General features: G+C 36.8%; 1 protein-coding gene across 2 annotated transcripts in view; it reads right to left on the minus strand.

The window, feature by feature from the left end:
* Positions 1-22,894, minus strand: part of BAIAP3 (BAI1 associated protein 3) — a 2,552,914-nt gene that overhangs the window by 83,689 nt on the left and 2,446,331 nt on the right. For both annotated transcript variants that reach the window (XM_044089547.1, XM_044089546.1), the window contains exon 28: positions 13,814-13,922. In XM_044089547.1, the coding sequence (XP_043945482.1) occupies positions 13,814-13,922 (109 nt within the window). The remainder of the gene's footprint in view (positions 1-13,813; positions 13,923-22,894) is intronic.

The raw sequence follows: 22,894 nt of genomic DNA on the forward strand, positions 1-22,894 counted from the left end.
TGTGCTTTTTCTTAAGAGACTTTATCTTAAAAAAGCTGACTATCCTACCTACCAAAGGGGGGGGGGGGTCACAATATTAATGGAAGTATTCTTTTTAAATAGTTCACTTATAAAACTGTCATTCAGAAGTGTAGCAAGATATTCTATCCCGAATCTGAAGTCCTCCTTCCCAAAAAAGGTCCTATACTCCTTGGGCCTGAAGAACAAAATAAAGTAATAATAAAACAAACAAAAAAAAAAAAAAAAACAAACAAAAAAAAAAACAGTAATTCCTTTTAAACTGCAGCAACTGCTTGCTACATATCTACAATCCACATTTGTGCAAACAGCTGCTGCAGTACTTATGGAGCACTAAAATACTTTAGTTCTTTTGCCAGTCTTTCTAGAAAACAAAACAAAACAAAATAAAACAAAAAACTCTTTCTTCACTTTAAACTGTATCAACTGCTTGCTACATAAGCATTTGCTACAGTCCACGTGTGGAGCACTAAAGAGATTCAGTTCTGAATTACCAGAATGGGTCTTACTGGGGGGGGGGGGGACTTTCCTTTTAAACTGTTGTGGAAGTACTGGAGAAAAAAAAAACTTTACTTTAAAACTGTTGGACACTGCTGCAGTTTATGCCACACATGGAAAGATAAAGTGCTTCATTTCTGGACAGAAACCCAAATACTGGCATTCATTTCTAAGTGCCAGTAGTGAATACACATTGAAGATTGTTCAGCCTGATCATGCCCACTAACATTTTGTAGTATGGAAGAACAACTGTAGCCGGGCTAGCCACCAGGCGGCATAAACATTGGCGCTAGATGATTGTCACTGTAGAAATGATACCCCAAACCCGTGTGCAAAAAACAGGAAAAAGGTTTTGTGGATGGATGGATGCATGGATAAATGTTTTTAGAAAACACTTCAGACCACAGGGGAGCTATGAAACAATATTTTTTAAGGGTAAAAGCTCTTAACTTTATTATAATTATACTACCTTTATAAGTCTATATTTTATTATTTATTACTGTTTTACTGTAATGGCACATGGGTTCGATCAGCTTAATAGACATGAACTCTAATACAGTAGTCTTTAACAGATACCATTGTTAGGTATGACATTCAGGACTGTGGTGACCATATGTAACCCAGCTTTTGGAACAGACCCTAACTCTTAACCAGATGGCTAGGCAAAAAGTGAGTATAGCACCCAAAGACTCACTTTCCTCTCTCAAAGATGATGACTTTTAATGCTAAGAAATTAACCTAAACTGTTCATATGAACAGATGAATTGTATTTCATTGTTCATATGTTATATGAGTTTTATTTCATTGCTCATATGTTCTTTGATTGATTTTTATATATGAATCTTATTTCATTGTTCATATGCTCTCTGGCTGATATATTTTTAGAATATGAATTGTATTTCATTGTTCATATGTTCTTTGACTTTTTTACATGTGAATTTTATTTCATTGTTCATATTATGGCTAGGCAAAAAATGGGTAGATTGTCTGAAGACTCAATTTCTTCTCTCAAAAATGATGACTTTTAATGCTAAGAAATTAACCTAAACTGTTCATATGAACATACAAATTTTATTTCATTGTTCATATGTTCTTTGTGATTTTTTTTTATAATATAAATTTTATTTAATTGTTCATATGTCCTTTGATTGTTTTTTAGACATTTGTATTATACATATGTAGTAATAATATTATGTATTTACATTTTTAAGAAGTTTCAAATATGTGCTGGTAGAGTTATATAGTGTTTTATCACTTTAAATTTTGAATGAATGGTTTGTATCATACTAAGGAAATTTATTGATCAAGTAGTTTAGTATGTACAGGTTCTGATGAAGTTCTTATTTATTTATTGTGGATGAAAGTGCTTAACCTTCGTTAAATATTTCTGTTGATACCCTCCTTTGGCTTCTTACTGGATGTATTATGTATATATAACTATACTGTAAAATCTAGCCTCAAGGCCATTTGCCTGTCTTTTACACCTAAACAAAATTGTAATTGTTTGTTTCTTTATGAATGGTACCTGTTTATTTGTCATTAATGCAAAGTTTCTTAGTAATTATTCATGTAGCTATGTATTGTTGGAGCTTTTCTCCCCTGGCCTTCACTGAAAACGGGCTCCCAGAGCCTAGTGGACCTCCCCAGTTATCAAAATGGAATAAATAAATAAATAAATAACCAAACAAATAAATAAATAAATAAGATTTTTGGTTATCAATACTTCTGTAGAATGACCCGTGGTGGTGGTGCTGCAGTAGTGTTGTCGCCTCACAGTAAGACGCTGTCCGGTTTGATTTTCAGCTAGAGTGTCTTCTGCATGGAGACATGCGTGAATGGACGTATCTTCGTTGAAGGTTGTGCGTCAGGCCTGGCAAGCCGGTACGTAAAAATCAACTGCCAATCATTAGCGGACCGGAGTTCTGCTGTGGCGACCCCTAACTGGGAAAAGCCGAAAGACACAAACAAATACTTCTGTAGAATATTATCTGTTGGTTGTCTTGTCGGTAGTTTCTTACTATAGACCTGAGGTAATTTTTATTTATTTATTTTTACACATTGGATAAGCTTTTGTAATATTTTGTTAGTGTACAGAGGGTTATTTTATGATTTCATACTTTCATATGTTCTTTCTTATTTTAAGTACAGGATTGGCTCTAGTTTCATGGTAATATTACCTTCCGATTGTTTGGTTGCAATCTATTTTTATTCTTACTTATCCTAATTATTTTTTAATCTGTTAGTGTACAGTTAGTGTATGTAATGTGTACATACCTCTCAATCTTTTAGCTTAAGAATTCTGGACAAAGCCAAAAATAATGGGGGGGAGACAAAGGCCCAAAAATCAGGGACCAGTTTTAAATATTGCTCTTATAAACTTAGAAAAATTGATATAATAACAACTTTTGCATTAACCTATATTTTATGATGAATATGAATTCTGGAACTGAAATGACTATTATTTAATTATTTTTATCCCAATGGCTTATCAGAAAAAACACAACTTTCAAAAGAAACACACACACTACAAATGGGAGGCAAAAATCTGGACATTTTGTTTAATTCTGTACAATTGAGAGCTATGAGTATGTGCAGTTTTATTTAATCTTAACTTGGGGGGTTAGGGTAAGGGATTTGAATGGTTTAGGAGTCTGATGACATGCATAACATTAATGTTTTGATGATATACATAGGTGTACCAAAAAATATATATACATATTTTGAGGCAAATACATGTATTTACATAGAGATGATATGTGATGAGTAGTGTGTGTGTGTGTGTGTGTGTGTGTGTGTGTTTACATTCCCTCAGTGACTGAAACCCAACTTTGCTTATAACAGTGCAGTAAGTAATTTTCTCTTTTCCCCCCACATTGTGCTGTGTTGGCATGAGTAAATTAGAGTATTTAGAAATGTGATGGTGCGAGAGGTTTTCCATCCTGCAAAATCACTGTTTAAAGGCATTTTAGGTTTTGTTCAGTGGTGTCTGATGGAATTGCAATTAATTTTTATTATTCATGTCATATAATCATGCATCTACCTATATATATATATATATATATATATATATATATATATATATATTTTTTTTTATGAAATATCCTGCACTGCAGGTTTAGGGAATGGAGTTCATGACTGTATTCCATTTTTTATTACAGTAGTATTTACCATTAACTATGGGCTGTGCTAAATGCCTGTTTCTGGTGAATAGAGCTGTTGCTGCTCCTGGAGTGTAAATAAATGTCTCATAACTTTCCAAAAGTGTAGATAACAATATGTGTACAGTATATCAGATGCATGTCCCTATCACAGCCTTTATCTACAGGTTTTTATGAATACAGACTCTCAGGGGTGGCTTTCTGTTCTAGTGCTGTGGCAATGTTTAGTTATTTTTGTATTATTTGCTTTAATTTTGATGTATTTTAGTAACATAGTGAGGAATATATTCGGGTCTGTGTGCTTTATAGTTAGTTATGTGTTTTTGAGTATTAAAAGGCTCTGTTTTACCAATAATTCTGTTTTCCAATTGGCTAGCAACAGCCAGTGATTTATTTTTCTTTATTCTTTTATTTCATCACTTTTCATTCATATATGAACTACCTTCATTTCATAGGGGTTGTTTTAGGTGGGCAGTGTTATCTTTGGGGGTTGTGTGTGTACAAGTATTTTTTGTGTGAAGTGTGTGAAGTTTTTTTTTTATGTTGAAATGGATAAGAGATGCTGTTCACGTTATAATTTATGTTTTATTCTTATTTTTACTTATGATATGTAAGTGTACATTTGGCTTTATGCATAATTTTGTGTTCAACAGGTTGTTTAGGGATTTCTGTGCATGTATATGTGTGTGTAATTGTGTATATGTCCATGCACGTCTCTGTTTTATCCGTACAGCTGTGAACTTTGACTTATTTATTTTAGTGAGTAAATAGTGGGTTTGGAAGAATTTTAATAACTTTTATGATGTGCCACTGATGTAGATAAACTGCTGTTGCTGCTCCTGGAGTGTAAATAAATGTGTCATAACTTTCCAAAAGTGTAGATAACAATATGTGTACAGTATATCAGATGCATGTCCCTATCACAGCCTTTATCCAAGGTTAACCATTGTGTGTGCGTGTATGTGTGTGTGTGTGTGTGTGTGTGTGTGTGTGTGTGTGTGTGCATTTGTATAAACACCTATATTGGTCAAACTACAAAAATAAGGCACCCAGGTGGACCCCTGATATAAATATTTTGTATAACAAAAGAAGGAACATCCTGTCCAGAAGTAGGAGAGGGCATATGCAACAGGGCAAAAATTCTCTCATTAGTTTAAACAAGCAACTCAGGGAACTAGTCAAGTCTTCAAAAGCCAACTTCATGACAAAAATATCCTCCCAAGCAAATGACAATTGTAAGACATTTTTCAATTATGTCTGCAGTCTTAAGGGCAACACCCAGCAATGTCTGGAGTTAGTTGTAGACAGCACCACCTATACCTAGCCAGAAGATATAGCAAATCTGCTCGCTGATAAATTCAGCTCAAATTTCACCTCACCAGCACATCCGATTACCCTCCAGGAAATACCCTCCACCATTCCTCTACCAGTTATCACAAAATAACAGGTTATCATAAAAAAAAAATAAATAAAAAAATTATGTATAATATTGTACAGTTTTTAGATTTATTCTTGAGAATTTCCTTCTTTGTATACTTTGTCATTGTAATAATTTTTTTTACTGTATCCATTCGAATTTTATGTAACTGTTTTATGCAACTGTTTTCTGGAAATTTTCACCTCGGGTCACCGCTGAAAAAGGGTCTCTACCCAGTCAGACTAGCCCAGTTAACAAATGTCAATAAATACATAAATAATCTTTGCACTCTCTAAAGCTAAAAACACAACCTCAGTGGGTCCTGACAGGATCCCAGGATGCCTCTTAAATAGCTTGAAACATGACCTATCAGACCCACTAGGATCTCTATTTAACCACAGCCTACAGACAGGCTTTGTCCCTGGGGAGTGGATGACATCAATGGTCATCCCTCTGCGTAAAGCGGGACCATCAACAGACTCAGGAAATTACAGATTCATTAAGTTTTATGAGTTGCATATGAAGGGCCATGGAAAGAATAAACATGGACCTAATAAATAATGACATAGGAAATCTCCAAACATTGGATCCAACCCAGTAGGACATTTATTTATTTATTGGCATTTGACATGCATGCTCAATCTGGTGGATGTCTTCGAGAAAGTCACCAAGGTCATGGATGAGGGTAAAGCACTGCATACAGCCTGCCTTGACCTGGCTAAGGCATGTGACACAATTCCCCACTCGGGTATTTTAGATATACTTAACTGGGCATAAATCCCAGTGTCATCAGATGACTACCTATTTGGGTCATGGATAGCACACATGTTGATAGAGTGTGGGACTCCAGATCCAGCAAGAAGCCAGTAACTAGTATTGTACTACAGGGCTCAATGCTGTGACCTCTCCTGTTCAGAATATATGTCACTGAAGTCAAGGCTAATGTAGATGGGCTTTGGCTGACCAAGTTTGCTGATGACTGCAAGTTGGGGCAAACAATGACTCCCCCAACAATGTCAATATCCTTCAGAAAGGTCTGACTCAGACAAATAATTAGTTCCACAGTAATGGCCTAAAAATAAATGCAAACAGTACATAATTATACCCATTGGGAATTCAAATGCCCCCTGAAAATTACAACATTAATAGTACACACCTAGGAGTGCAGTCAGTGGTGAGAGATCTAGGCACACAGACAGACAGTAACCTGAACATTGATCACCATGTGTCCACGGTGGTGAGAAAGTCCTTCTGTATGGCACAGTTTATAAGTAAGGGCATGGCATCCAGATCCAAGGAGGTTATATTCACTATACTTGGCCCTTATCAGACCAATAATTGAGTACAATGCAGCTTTTGGCATGTCCCTTACCAGGCACTTACACCAACTGGAGTGGCCTTAGAGGATCCTTACAAAAAGAATACAGGGTGTAAACAACTTGTCCTATGCAGATCACTTAAAAGCCCTATCCCTTTACTCTGCCACCTACCGACTGTTAAGGGATGATCTATGTTTAACCTACAAGGCATTCTCAAATCCAGTGCTGATGGAACTGTTACACATTTACAAAACAAACAGCACAACAATTGCCATATCCAAGGATCAAACCTGGCCTGTGATGTGAACAAAACATGCTAGAGGGACAGATATATATTCCAGAGGCTACCCCTTTTCTGGAACAGACTACATGATCATCTGAAACAAAGCCTTTCGCTAACCGTCTTCAAACAAAATTTGGATTAATGGATGGTGAATCACAAATTCACTCCTAGGGTGGCAGCTATGTCCTTTATAGACAGGGTCATTATGTAAAATATTCAAAGGCATAGGCACAAATCTGTGCCATCCTCTTGCCCCTACTGGCCTTATATTAGGTAAATTTGAATTATATTGGCTAGGCTTGTAAGGGCTTTTGAGCTGTTAGCCCTGTAATCTCTTAAGAACCTGTAAATAAATACATACATATATATGTATATACGTACACACATATACACACATTTTATATATATATATATATATATGTTTATATATATATATATATATATATATATATATATATAAAATTAGCCTCAACTGAACCCATGTTGTATACTGCAGGGTGTGTTACTAGGAACAGATACAAAGATACAAGTTTTACAGGCAGGAAACATGAAGTTACATGAGTTTAAAACCAGCTATATTTTATGCCTCAGCTCAGTATGTTTAGTGTGCATGTGTGTGCACTTATCTATAACTATAGAGGAATTTCTGTGAAGTCCTCAGCATTTTTGAGTGAAAGAATATGTTGTTAGCAGGGTAGAGCTGTCATCCTGTAAAGAAAGTTGGACAAAGGTTGTGCCTGCGCAGGTACTTAAGTACTAAGGGAAGTCAGTATACAGACTGATGAAATGAAGAATGGTCCATACTTATTAGAGGTGAAACAAATGTAGAAATACTAAAGGAGGCAGATCATAGATATTTCGAAGCAAACAGAAAGGATGGTAGCCCAACAGAGCCATGAACAGAAAGCCAGACAAGTACACAAAAAGACTCTAATGTTAGAATAAATAAAAATAGAAATAAGCTGGAAAAAGAATACCCACCAGTACCCCTGTATAGAAAATTATTACTTTTATGACCTGTCCTTTCTAAAGGAGGCATTAGGTGAAAGAGAGAAAGCAGCATCTGTCTCTGCTGATGATGAAGTTACACCATGCACCTCACGTCCAGATAGGAATCAGTGCAGGAAATGAAGTTACACCTTCCACTTCATGTCAGGCTAGGAATCAGTGCAAGAGATGAAGTTACACCATGCACCTCATGTCCAGATAGGAATCAGTGCAGGAGATGAAGTTACACCCTGCACCTCATGTCCAGCTAGGAATCAATGCAGGAGATGAAGTTACAACTCCACCTCATGTCCAGTTAGGAATCAGTGCAGCAGATGAAATTACACCCTCCACCTCATGTTCGGCTTGGAATCTGCTTGGAATCAGAGTAATGCTTACCTTGGTGATCCACAAATAAGCCATCATATTTTTAAAAAAGTACACTGGGAAAATGAAACTCTAAGAAGGGCTAGAGAATAAATAGCAACAAATGAAAAAGGAACCACTAATCACAGCAGTCCTGTTTCATACTTGTATATCAAACTAAAACATCATTTGCCATATAGAGTAAATGAAGAGACAGAACAATACCTAAGCAAGTTACTGCTACCAGCACCTTTTAGAGCTCTGAAAAAGGAAGACAATCCATAACCATGTTTTGGATGGACAGTTAGGCATGGATAAAACAAAGGCTAGGATTTTAACTAGGTTTTACTGGTCAGGTATTATGAAGGAAGTAAAAATAAATATTTGTAGCGTATGTGCCACAGGATAGCCTGTAACCCAAGCTTTAGGAATCCTTTGATGCTCTTAGGTGTAATAGGAACCCTATCTGAGTGAATACCTATGGACCTAGTAAGTCACCATGATAAGTCAAGTAAAGGCCTCTAGTACATCCCGGTAATCACTGATTGTATCAAACATTCCCAGGAAAAGTTTCCCTAAGATGAGTAAATGTTCAGTCTGTAATGAAAGAACTGGTATTACTAATTTCTAGTGTTATAATTCCCTGAGGATCCATATGGACCATGGTACCCTATTCTTGTTCAGAGTAATACACAATCTAGGTTCATTAAGGCAAAGCAACTGAGAACCATTGTGTACCACCTTTAAACAGATTATTTAGTAGACTGTTTTAACTAAACTTTGAAATCCATTTTTTTTGTGAAACTATACAAGTGCAGAAAAATTAGGTCCTGTTGCTTTCATACCTTCTCTTTGTTATAAGAAAAGTGCTCCAAAGCCTCAAATGGATTTACTGCCTTTGAGCTACTGTATTGTAGACATCTGCATAGATCACAAAGCCTAGCAAGGGAAACCCAGAAAGAAGAAAATGCTCCCCCTTAAGAGTGTGATAGGATTTATACAAAACCACAGGATAATTTAAGACCTATGATGCACTGTTGTCAGAGATACATGGAAACAGCATAAGAAACCCACCAGAGGGGTTCTTCGCTCTTCGGCCGAGGTGCTGCAGTGGTTAGCATTGTCGCCTCACAGCAAGAGAGTTTTCGATTTGATTCTCTGCTGTAGCACCTTCTGTGCGGAGTCTGCATGTCCTCCCTGTGGTTGAGTGATTTTTAGAGACATTCAGGCAGTTACGTGTGTGTGCCTTCTGTGAAGGTTGGGCAGCAGGCTGGCAGCTCAACACCATAAAATTCCACTGTCAATCAGTCTGTGGACCAGTGATCTGCTGTGGTGACCGCTAACCGGAAAAAGCCGAAAGACATTGCTTTGTTTTTTTTTTTTTGGCTTATTGTTTACCGAAAATGGTTAGCTGAAAAACCTGAAAAAATGCAAAATAATTTTTTTTGTAGGGGCCCCCTCCAACGCACAACCTGAAATTATATATACCAACTCAATGGTTACAGTGCAGTGAAGAAAAGGGGAAACCTCAAAAAGCACACTGCCATCTCGCACAACACATTTCTGGGAAACTCATCATGACATTAAATTCCTGTACTTAAACTGCTTGACCACAGTGCAGCAAAAATGTGTAGGTAAGCTTCCACCAGAGACCATACAATAAAAATGGTCATACTTGACCATTCCAGGCATAAGGCACATTGCTTGCATTAGTGTCCAGTGGCAAGAACACATTTTTTGCTAAGTGTATGGCTCTTCTGAAGTGATAAACTGTATAAATGAAGTAAACTGCAAAGTAAAACAAAACAACAAAAACAAAAAAAGAAAGAAAAAAACAAAGAAATTCCTAATAGCTATATCACATATATGTACTGAAGTCCTGGAAAAAAAATGAGGTATCTCTAGTGAAAAACTTGATGGCACAGTGTTTCTTAAAGTAAAGATAGGAGAAGCGCTGTCATTCATCTAAGAACAAGCAGTTTAAGAGCTGGTACTCAGAAAAAGGGACATGTTCTGAGAACTGCCTGAACTTATTTGAGCACAATACTGAGACTATGCCATGGTGGTACGGCGGTAGCGTTGTTACCTCACAGCAAGAGGTTCTCCCGTTCAGTTCTCGGTGTGGCTTGGGAGTGCCTTCTGTGTGGAGTCTGCATGTCCTCCCCATGGTTGGGTAGCGTTCAAAAGACATGCGTGCGTAAATGGGCATGCCTTCATTGAAGGTTGGGCGTCGAGCTGGCACCTCGGCGTTTCGTAAAAAAAATCTACTGCCAATCATTAGCAGACCGGAGTTCCACTGTGGTGACCCCTTACCAGGAAAAAGCCGAAAGACAAACAAACTGAGACTATCATTAGAGAAAAAGTAATTTTAAAACATATCGAATACCAAAGTCTAATGATAATGAGTAAAGGAGGAATTAGAGAAAATGATGACGCTTGTGGCCATAGAAGAATCATAGAGCAGTGGAATAACCACATTGTCCTGCGTTCCAAGCCCAACAAGACTATAGGATTTTGCAGTGAATTTAGAAAACTGAAGCGCATATCCATATTTGATTCCTATCCCAAACTGATAGTGAAGATACTGATAGAAATGTTCTGTAAGGCTAGATTTTTGCCTGCAGTGGACTTGACTAAGGGTTGTTGATAAATCCCATTTACTCTGTCAGCTAAGAAGAAAACAGCATTCTCCACACCTGATGGCCCTCTATAAGATGATGACATTTGATTTTCATGGTACATCAGGAGCATTTTAGGGGCTTATGAAAAAGCTTCGTACACCCCAGGCCAGGTATATAGCGACTTATCTTGATGATGTGTTTATTTTTTTTTTCTGAAGACTGGAAAAGTCACTTTGTCAAGGTCTAGATTCTTTACGATAAGCTGGTTGAACAGCTAACCTATAGCAACGTGTATACTGGGCATGGCTGAAGCCCAATATGTGAGCTACATAACAGGAAGGGCAATAAGAAAACTGAAGGCGGATCATGTAGATGACATATGCAGTTGGCCAATACTTGCCCCCAAAAGAAAAGCCAAGGCTTTTGTGTGTGTGTGTGTGTGTGTGTGTGTGTGTGTGTGTGTGTGTGTGTAGGGGGAGCCACTAAGTACTGCAAATGTATACCAAGCTTTCCCACTATAACATGCCCATTGACTTGATTTAACCAAGAGTAGAGCCCCCTAAATGTCAAATAGACAGAAAAGAGAGACCAGGAATTCAAGAAATTAAAGAGTATTCTGTGTTATGAACCCATCCTGTTAGCCCCAGACCTTCTCTAAACAGTTCACAGTGTTCATGGATTAGTCTGGAACAGGCTTAGCAATAGTAATGGTGCAGGTTGTTGAAAGGGACAGTCACCCACTTTGCTGGAAGTTAAGTAATTCTGAGGAGGTATTCAGTGATTAACAGGGTATTTGACTAATACACTGACTTTACTATTCTTTAAGTTTTGTCTTTTATTCAGGGAATTTGTATTAGTTATAGACTGCATCCCTCCAATAGCTCTACAGCCAGCCAGATGGTATTCCAAGCTTGCTAGGTGGGCTTTGCTATTCCAGGTATTCTGTTTTAAGGTAGTGCACCAGCTGGAACAAAATCATTTGAATGCAGATGAGCTGTCTCAGTTCTACATTCCATTTGTGGCACTGGAACCGATAGCTGTGTGCTGGTGGGACTGATGTAAGAGCAATGGATTTACCAGTTTCCAGTACGCCTGGGGGGGGGGGTGAGGAAAGGATTAAAAACCTGTCTGAACCTATGTTGTACATTAATCATGTGAAGACTAAACCAGCTGTATTTTTAAGTCTGAGCTCACCAGGCTTGGTGTGTGCCTGTCTCTAACAGTAGATGGATTTCTGGGGAGGATTCCCCAGCATCTTTGAGTGGAAGAAGATGTTAGTAGAATGGAGCTGGCATCTAGTAAAGGAAAGCTGCTGTACCTCTGGACTTTGCCTCATCTATGTGAAAAGCTGAGTCCTCCCTCCCTGTGGGACTGATACTACTGTGTTGTGGATATTTTGGGCCCAGAATGAAACATCCTGCTCTACTGTTGTCCACACAGCTGTAAGTACTGTTCTAAAGATAGTGTTTCATTGACATTTTCTGTTTCTACCTCTTCTTTGCTAAGAACAGTGTGTTTTGTTTATCTTTCTAGTAGATAATCCTAGAGTCTCAAAACATATATTTAAGAGTGTTTCCATGAGTACTATTAAAGTGAAATAATATATATATGGATGTATGTATATGGGCCTACTCACGTTGCTCAAGTAGCCATATGATGACCTCCGAAATGTCGACTGCAAAAGTTACCAAACTTAAAGTCAACACATTACCACACGTGTGCAAAGAAAGAACAAACAGCATCATTTTTTGCAGTGGGCAACCACCCTCTACTTCCCATGTGGGGAGGGGCTGCACCCCCACACTCCTGCAAATTTTCTCTCTCTCTCTTGCTTTATATATATATATATATATATATATATATATATATATATATATATATATGTGTGTGTGTGTGTGTGTGTGTGTGTGTATACTAATTCCGAGATCACACAATTCCCATGGACTGGTATATTCCCACACCTGGGGATTGGCGATCCCACACACCTATTGACCATGTGCATATATTAACCAAATGCGGTTAATTAAACAAAAGTCAATAAACTTGCATTTAGACCAAATGCAGGGTATATATATATATATATATATATATATATATATATATATATATATATACACACACACACACACACGCATATATATATATATATATATATATATATATATATATATATATATATAGTATATATATATGTACTATATATATATATATATATATATGTGTGTGTGTGTGTGTGTGTGTGTATGTATATGTATATGTATATATACATATAGACAAAGAGAGAGAATGCCTGAAAACTTGCTGAATATTGGTATGCGCTATCTTGAAATGTCTAAATGCTGAACTCAGAACATCTACTAACCGCATATGTGTACTACATATGTACATTACCTCAGAACACAGTCTGTCAACAAACATGGGTCCTGCAGGGAAACAAGTGTAGCTCTCCAAACATTTAAATAAACAGATATTGTAATTTCAATGTTGTAACATTTCAGCATTGCACTTTCAGTATTATAACAGCTATTCAATATGTTGTCATGGACCTATATATTAAGAGAGAATGTGCGTGTGTGTGTGTGTGTGTGTGTGTGTGTGTGTGTGCACGCGCGTATTTATATATATATATATATATATATATATATATATATATATATATAAAATGTGTATATATATATATATATATATATATATATATATATATATATATACATATTTATATAAAATATATAAATATACACATATGCACATAAATATAAATGTATATGTGTACTGTTCTATATTTATACATGTTTGTATGTGCACACATATACATTTATGTATGCATGTACAGAGATAAAAAGGTTCCTATGTGCCTTAGAGAGTCCACAGCTGAATATTTAACTATGTACCTTAGAAAATCCGCAGTTAAATATTTAATTAAGCTGTTTGTTCACCAATGGCTTGTTCTTGCCATCCAAGATGAGAGTTGGATTTGGATCCAGAATCAGTTCATCCTGGATCCCCCCAGGACTGTACTGTCATGGCTGATAAAAACAATTACTGTTGGTATGCCATCTGAACATTTTGACCTGCTCTTCCACAGTGTGCAATAATGTTTCATGACAGTGCAAACTTATTTATTTACAGAATAAAATTTTATTTACTTCAAGAGTATAGTAAAATCGTCCATAGAACTCAGCAGATACGCCTCTGTTTGCAGCTACAGCATCCAGAATTAGTTTCAGAAGAAGTTGCCAGAGAGCTTTGAGTACCCTAAAGAAAAGAAAGAATAAAGAGGAGAAGTCATATTTGTTTCACTTTTGTCAGCTTCAGCATGAAATATAGATTTACACAGCATTGTGTTCATAGTGCATTTGAAAATATAGTCCAAAGGGACATACAGTTCAGGGAATGAAAGCACATGAACATCAGTCAAAGACATTATCAAACAGACAAGTAAAACCAGAGAAATAAATATTGACTGGGACACTGGGATACTCTCCACATGTTACAGCGGTGATCCCTGAACTTTGTACTTTCTCAAGGATTTAGCACTTCTGTGTCTCAGCCTGTGATGTAATGCTTATTGATTTTTCTTAAGCTTGCTGACCTTTTACAAAAGGATGAATTATGTAGTGTTTATTTCTTTCTTTCATTCTTTTCCTGGCTTGTCAGAAATTATTGGAAGTGCTGGAAACCACAGCAAGACTTTTTACACTTGCTTTGATTAGCCTCAGATGTAAATATTTTTGGGAAAGAAGCAAATTGTTTTAATCACCATCAACTGATCCCCAGTATCCTTTGGATATTAATATTACAGGCAAATTTACATCTTTGTTGTTTAGGAGTCTTAGATACGAGCAGATGGATAAGTAACAGAAACCAGATTATGTGCCTTATTTATATTTATATTCACTCTTTTTAATTTCTCCAAGTCTTGTGGGTTTCTGTTACCATGACAGGAATGGACCCCATTCCTAAGTCAAAGTATGATTCAAGTTCATGAAACTAGTACTGCTTCAATCATTGATGTTAGCCAAAAGTGCTCTTTGCAGCACCCGCAATGTGTCTAGTAATGACCCCTTTTGCAGTTTGTATGTAATTACATGTATCGGTAACATATCTAAGTATGACTGTTAATTCTTTTTTATAAGACCAGTTGCTTCTACTGCTATTGGAACAGTCTGGGTATCCTTCTTCCACATTGCTCCCGTTTCTGCCTGCAGGTCCTCATATTTTATGAACTTGTCTCTCTTTCTATGTAAAACACTGTAGTCACTGGGTGTAGCAATTTCAATAATCAATGCTACTTTTGTCTTCTTTTCATTGGCTATTATATCTGTTCTTCTCACATCTATTTTTTGAACTGTTGGTAATGGGTGATCCCTTGCGATGTAGACATCATCATTTTCTAATTTCTATTCACATATGTGACATGACCACTTACAATAGAAACCCTGGTAGGTCATTAGGGTCTATATTAGAACATCGACATTTCAAAACTTCAAATGTTCTAATATCGACCCCTATTCAGCGAAAGCTGAAAACATTGAACATACAGAACAGCAAATTTTTTCCTAAGGAAAAAATTTGCTGTTCCAAAACACATACACACAACACAAGCACACCAAACAAACAGTAATCCACACACATACACCTAAAATTTTACACTGAACCCTACAGTAAACTATACACACACCAATAACTATCCACTTACCTTAACCCAAACCCTAACCCTAAGGTCCATCGCTATCACACACTCGCCTCACCCGTGCCCTAACCCTAACTCACCTAACCCGCCCTAATCCTCACGTCCACACAATCGCCGACATACCTAACCCGCACTCAATCACACACTTACCTGAACCCGACCCGTAACTTTCCACCACAGCGCTGAAAATACAGAAGCAACAGAAACAGCCAACCAACTTCTTTCCCTAGAAAAAAATTTGGTTTTCTGTTGCTTCGATATTTTCAGCTTTCACTGAATAGGGGTTGATATTAGAACATTCGAAGTTTTGAAACTTCGATGTTCTAATATAGACCCAGGTCATTATTCTTACAAATCAACTTGTTAACCAACAGAAATTTGCTCTACTATATGGATGTTTGATGGTTAACATTATAACCCTCAACTGTGGCAGGCAAGGTACAGTTATCTACCTATTTATCTATCTGATTTGTTTGGTAACCAAGTAGGTGGGCTAGTCCAAAGACCTTTTTCTGGCCATGACTCAGGTCCAAGGAACTGAAAGAAACTGGACTGACATCAATATATAAATACACTATGCAGTAAATGAAAAGTACAGAAAGGAATGTTAGGGAAAAGAATACAGTGAATTCATATAAGGTCTGTGCAAATACACAGGTGAGATGTATGGTAGAGTAAATACAAGGTGAAGGAAGGAAACAATGAAAGGGTACTTTATGCTGCTTTGGCATGAGTAAGTAAAAATTAAACTTAACTTGTGAAACCACACAAGCAGAATTCCAAGGACTAATTCAGAGAACACCTAAGAGTGCATTATGTTGTACAAAACTTTATAAAGTCTTGGTTAAGCTTTTAGGCTGAGTTACATTTTCATAAACCATTAATAATAATTTAGATGAACATGATATGTAAGCAAATTATATGGCAAATAAAACTGGACGGCTATTTGGTTGATTCATTAGATGAGAAAACTATAGAAGTTAGGCAGTTAGAAGTAAGGGCCTAACAGCAGACCCTTATTCATTGTTAGAAAAGTGGTTGCATTTTGGTGGCATGTGATACACTATGGACTATGGTATTTTGAAGAAGTGCCTGAGGTCATATTGAGACATGTTACCTTTTGTGATGTCCATAGATGGCAATCTTGGAGGTTAATTCCTCTAGTAGTCATCATCTTAAAAATACAGTCAGATCTAGATGCTTTTTCCATCTTGAGAGATCACAGCATTGATCCATGTACTGACAATATATTTTTTGATTACTGGAATGCCCAATTGCTGGATTAATGGGTAAGGACCTGATGTAACTAAAGCAATTGCAAAATACCATAACAATACTGTTGACCAGGAATCCTTGTTCATGTAACATAAATCTTTTGCTGAAATACTTGTGCCGGCTACAACTCTCATCCTCAACTTATTGGGACCTATACAACTTAGACCTTGATTACATAAAACAGATGCATTTGAGCTATTTGACAGCTAGGGCCTTGAGGTTAAGTGAGGGGTGGATACTTTTCCAAGTATATGTGTTGAACCATCTGGCAAACAGTCTTTTATTTACCTTTCATCCTTCTTCTGGAAGCTTCCTTGATTCAGGCATGTAGCTCTGTAGCCTTACTCAAGAGCTCCTTGAAGCATTTTTTTCAGTCTGCATGCTGGCTTTACTATTGTTTTTATATTTGTTGATCAACCACGATTATTATTTACAGTTGGACAGTATTTATGTTTTAGATCAACATTTTAACTGAGTTTATTTTTAATTTGTAAAGTGTTTAGATGTCAACATTTAAATACCTTACTAAATAAAATGTCCATTTAAGTGGTTAGCTTCTTTTCTTCTTTCTCTTTGACTCTTGAAATTACCTCAGATGTCTGCTTGTATGTATATTACATAAGAAGGCCAGCGTTTTTGGAGGAAAGATTAATTTGAATCTGTAGTCTATTAAGAAGTTGCAGACAGGGGGATAATGGCAAACTTCCTTTGTTAGAAAAGTTGTCACAAATGGAAGAGCCCAAAGAAGCATTTATCAAGAAGATGAGAATGGCAAAAAAGGCGTATTAAATGGTTAAAGCCAATGAACACACAGTCGATTGTCAGACGTGAGCTGGCAGAAATGATTTGCACAGTCACACAGCAGGCAGTTGGAGACTATGGGACTCAAAACCAGGATTGCTGCAGCACATAGTTTTAAACCTCTGTGTCAAAGGCACAAATCTACAGACTGCGCTAAACGCAAATGCTAACCCAAACATTCCGTAGGCCAGGACACTGCCTTATGGTCTTAAACCCAAATTGGAGATGAGAATGCAAAAGGTGGAAAGTGCTGGAATGTGGTATAAAATGAGGCTGATGTAATGGGTTATACCCTGAGTATCAATAAATAAGTCAGGTAAAACACAGAATGTCTATATCTACAGAGGTTTCAAAGTCACCATTATTCTAGTGCTAACAAGAAGTGAACGCAGCTTTAATATTTTGCACCCCTGATGGAGAGCAAAAAATGCAAACATAAATAAATAAATAAACTAACCTCACACAGGATTAATATGTATAAATATTTATTAAAGTATAAATGTTTCATTTTTGGAGAGGTGTCTAGGTGGCTGCTCCTGTGATTTGGCACCTGGCAATAGACCAAGAACTCCAAGGAGGTCTTGATATATAACATTATGAAGATGATATCCTGGTGATGAAGAAGAATGAAGAAGTACAAGCAGACAGCTCACAGGGTTCTAGACATGCTAAAATATATGTTACATATTATCCAAGCCTCAAAATGGATGGCCACGGTGGTGCAGCGGTTAGCATTGCCGCCTCACAGCAAGAGGTTCTCTGGTTCGATTCTCGGCTGGGGTGCCTTCTGTGTGGAGTCTGCATGTCCTCCAGGTACTCTGGTTTCCTCCCACATCCCAAAGACATGCTGTAGGTAGATTGGATACTCTAAATTAGCCCTAGGTGTGAGTGTGTGCCTTCAATGGAAGGTTGGGCACCGAGCTAGCAACTCGACATTGTAAAACTCCACTTGCAATCATGAACAGACAGGTGATCCGCTGTGGTGACCCCTAACCGGGAAAAGCCAGAAGAAGAATTAAGCAAGCCTCAAAATATGTTCTGAGATGCTAGCTAGTAATCTACAATCTGTGATTTTCTTCTGAACATCTAGCATTATTAATTCCATTAAATGAATTGGTACAAATTGTGTATGAATGGAAATGGATGGAGGAATGTGAAAAATTCCTTCAAAGAAATGGAATAAATGATGTTGTCAGATGAAGGGCTTACCCATTTTAATCCACCTTAGTATATTAGTGTGGGTATGATATTTTATGTTACTGAATCTGAGGCATTCTACTGCATAAGCTATGTGATCATACAAAGAGATCCATGTGTTTACTTCAAGTAAACTAACCAAGGCAGATCATAATTATAACCAGACACACAGAACCATCATTAGACTCACTGGGGTACTAAAGAAATTTAACAAATACCTATGAACAAAATAAATTTACATCAATTGTAGATCATCAACTGTTATTAGTCATATTCAGTCCAGGAGAATGGCCCCTGTCATGACAACACACAGCTTACAACTTCAGTTCATCTTCTTAACAGGACATCCACTTGATGTAGAATGTAAAGGAAAAAAAATCATCATTGTGATTCTAATAGACTTACATGAAAAGCATGAGAATGTAAAACCACACATGCAGTGGATATGTACGAAACCTCAGTATTTGTGTCATTACCTGTGATGAATGCTGCTTAATAACATGAAACTAGCAGTGACCTATGATTGTTCACAAGTATACAGACTAGTAAAGTATTAATCTAGAGATGATACGTTAACAGACCCTGTATATGGTGTTACGAAACAGCAGCTGTCTGTATGTCAAAGTATTTTATAATGTTGTCCAAAGTAATAATTCTAGCTAAGCAACATTCCAGAATGTTGAATGCTATATATTAGAGATACTTAGGGGTAGTGAAAATGAAGTCCCTTGTCCCATCGTTTTATGTAGTTGTCTTACTCTGCTAAAATTAAGAGTTAGCAAAAAAAAATTGTACATGATGTTAAAAGAATGCACTGCACCAGCATCCCTGTATCCTTGGGAATGGTCATCCATACCATTGTCATAAATTCACAGTGATTTTGCAGGTCCCTTAAGGGACCCACTGTTACTAACTACAGTATCTACACACTGTAGTCACCTTGAAATCCTTTGTACAGTAATAGCAATAAAGAAATATAAGAAAAGTTTGGTGCAGAGCATTATGGCTATCAGCTACTATAAGCTTCAGCCTGCATCAATGAGTTTGAGTTTGTCCATCTCCATTTGCCTGCTATGCTTTTCTGAGCAGTCACTTGTTCCCAGGTCACTCTATAAAAGTGTGTGCCTAGATAGTTTACCTGGTAAAGTAAAATAAAAAGAAACAAAAAATAAAAATAAAAAAAAGATTTACTATAAGTTGATAACTTTTGGCCAGAGATTATTAAACAGATAAATGGCAAGTGGGCAAACATATTTTAGGACTGGGCCATTAATATATAATCTTGATATGGGGTTGGGCATTTTAATACTGGACGAAATATAGATGAGTTACAAATAACCAAATGGTCTAGATTTAGTTGCCAATACAACTGAGTTTTGAAGGATGCTATGATGGACAAATGAGTTTCACAAAAATGTTAGCTGCCTGCATTCCAAACTTTGGCAAGCTAAGCAATGCCTAACCAGTGCCAAGAAGGACAGGTGGTCATAGCTGTATGGCAACATGGATGCTTGACCAAATTATTCACCTTAGAAGGATGAACGAGTGACATTTCAAGGAGGAAATGACTGCCCAGTTTCACACACTGAGAGGCACAGCAAGGTTAAGTTTTTACTATCATATTTGGATGACTGATTTCATTCCTCCAAGTTTAGGAGTTGTAGTGGTGAGGCTTCAGCATCTGCAGTAGGAGGTGCTTCTGAAGGACCTACATAAGTCACTGTTCCAAGCCCACTGGTGCTACTGAGGTGCTATTTTGAGCACTTGAAAATTCCCCTTCACAGGCTAAATTTAAGGAAAGTACAAGATTAATTAAGGAAAACTGGAGGTATTACTGAATGTTGTGTCTTTCGGCTTTTCCCGGTTAGGGGTCACCACAGCGGAACTCCGGTCCGCTAATGATTGGCAGTAGATTTTTACATGCCAAGTTGCCAGCCCTGACACACACAACCTTCCATGAAGGTACGCCCATTCATGCATGTCTCTGCACAGAAGATGCTCTTGCTGAGAATCGAACCGGACGTCTTACTGTGAGGCGACAACGCTACCGCAGTACCACCACATTACTGAATGACTATTAAAATTATTTACTGAATAAGATAATGTATGGATATTGCTTAGTTCATTGAGCACAACTTTAGTTAGATACATTATGGCAAGACTAGAAGATCAAATGGACAATTCAGCTAGCATTGTTAACTCATTCATATCTGTAGCATATTTATACTCCTAGTTAACATCTTTAGCTCCTTATGGCATCTAGACATTTTTGGGTGGTGGCTGTCTTAACTAAGTAACCTATCAATTAGTAATAAACATCATTACAAAAGGCAAGATATAAGTAACACAATGATACTAATATTGTTAATCTAGTTTGTCCTGCAGTGGAAATATTAGTAAGTGTTTGTCTCTAGTTATTCAGATTTTCATGTTTACATTCATATTTTTATAACTAAGAGAGCTACATTTTATTGAGGGGGTATGATGTGAAATGCTAAAATGAGAGGCAGAAAAACATGTACACTACACTATACTAGAGGTGTTGCTAGTTGTTTGCTAGCATTTATGAAGAAATGCAGCATGCCCATGTATACATTAATATTTGGAAAACCAAATAACTTGAAAACCATTGCATGTTATCAGCAGAAATCACAGAAGATGCTGAAGAATTGTAAGTTGCACAGATGAAGAGATATTCAGTGTTATTTCTATTGCTATGGTTAATTATACACTTGAGCATAATCGTTTTTCATATATCTGTAAATATCTTAATAAAAAATAATCACTCAGAGAGAAATGTATTTCTGTCACGTAAAAGCTCATGTCAGACTAATAAAAGTATTTCTACAATATTTGTCTAGGCTGTACTGTTGCAAAGATATGACAATTAGTTTGTGAAACTTTAAAGAAAAACATAATTCTGAGTTTGGGTGCATTTTAATATATCATAGTTCAGATGTAAAGATTGTGACTTTACTGATTATCATCACTATAAAGAAGGTCTTTTAATGATAACATTGCTGTTTGTACCTCTTTAATACCTTTTAATATTCACAAGGTATTTACATTTGTTTGCCTTACGTTTTTTAGCTTAATTTTCAGAAAATGTTATGTTAGGATGTAGTCTAGCCTGCTAGAAGTGTTTTTTTCCATACCTCTGAGGTTAATGTGGGAGGATCAAAGCCTCCTACGGTCACCATGCAGAAGACCATATCCTCTGACACATACAGCTAACATAACTCTGATTTTTCCAACCCCTGTGCAAGTTATAATAGCCTAAACACTTTAATCAGTGAATCAGTCAATGATCATTGGATGGTCTCCACTTTTGTGGGTCTGTGTGCTTGAGAGAGGAATAATGATGCATTACTGAGCAATGAATTACTAATGCACATTACACCTTGGGATGTTATTACTAGTGTGCATTATACCTTGGCTTATTATTACTAGTGTGCCATACACCTTGGAATATTATTACTAGTACACATTACACCTTGGGATGTTATTACTTGTGTGCATTACACCTCAACATACTATTACAACTGTACCTTACACCTTGGCTTATTATTATTACTAATGTACCATACACCTTGGGTTATTATTATCAGTGTACACTGCACCTTGGCATATTACTACTAGTGTACCTTACACCTAGGGATATTATTACTAGTGTATCTTACTTACACCTTGGCATATTATTACTAGTGTACCATACACCTTGGGATATTATTACTAGTACACATTGCACCTTGGGATGTTATTACTTGTGTGCAGTACACCTCAACATACTATTACAACTGTACCTTACACCTTGGCTTATTATTATTACTAATGTACCATACACCTTGGGATATTATTATCAGTGTACACTGCACCTTGGCATATTACTACTAGTGTACCTTACACCTAGGGATATTATTACTAGTGTATCTTACTTACACCTTGGCATATTATTACTAGTGTACCATACACCCTGGGATATTATTGCTACTGCACACTGCACCTTGGCATATTATTACTAGTGTACCTTACACATTGGAATATTATTACTAGTGCACACTGCACCTTGGCATATTATTACTAGTGTGCATTACACACACACATTGGCATATTATTACTAATGTACCATACAGCTTGGTATATTATCACTAGTGTACCTTACACGTTGGGATATTGTTACTAGTGTACAGAGCACACTGAGATGTTATTACTATTGTAAATTATACCTTGGCATATTATTACTAGTGTACATTATATCTGC

Source organism: Protopterus annectens, chromosome 12.part0, assembly GCF_019279795.1.
Source record: "Protopterus annectens isolate FY-2018-M chromosome 12.part0, PAN1.0, whole genome shotgun sequence".
Lineage (NCBI taxonomy): Eukaryota > Metazoa > Chordata > Ceratodontiformes > Protopteridae > Protopterus > Protopterus annectens.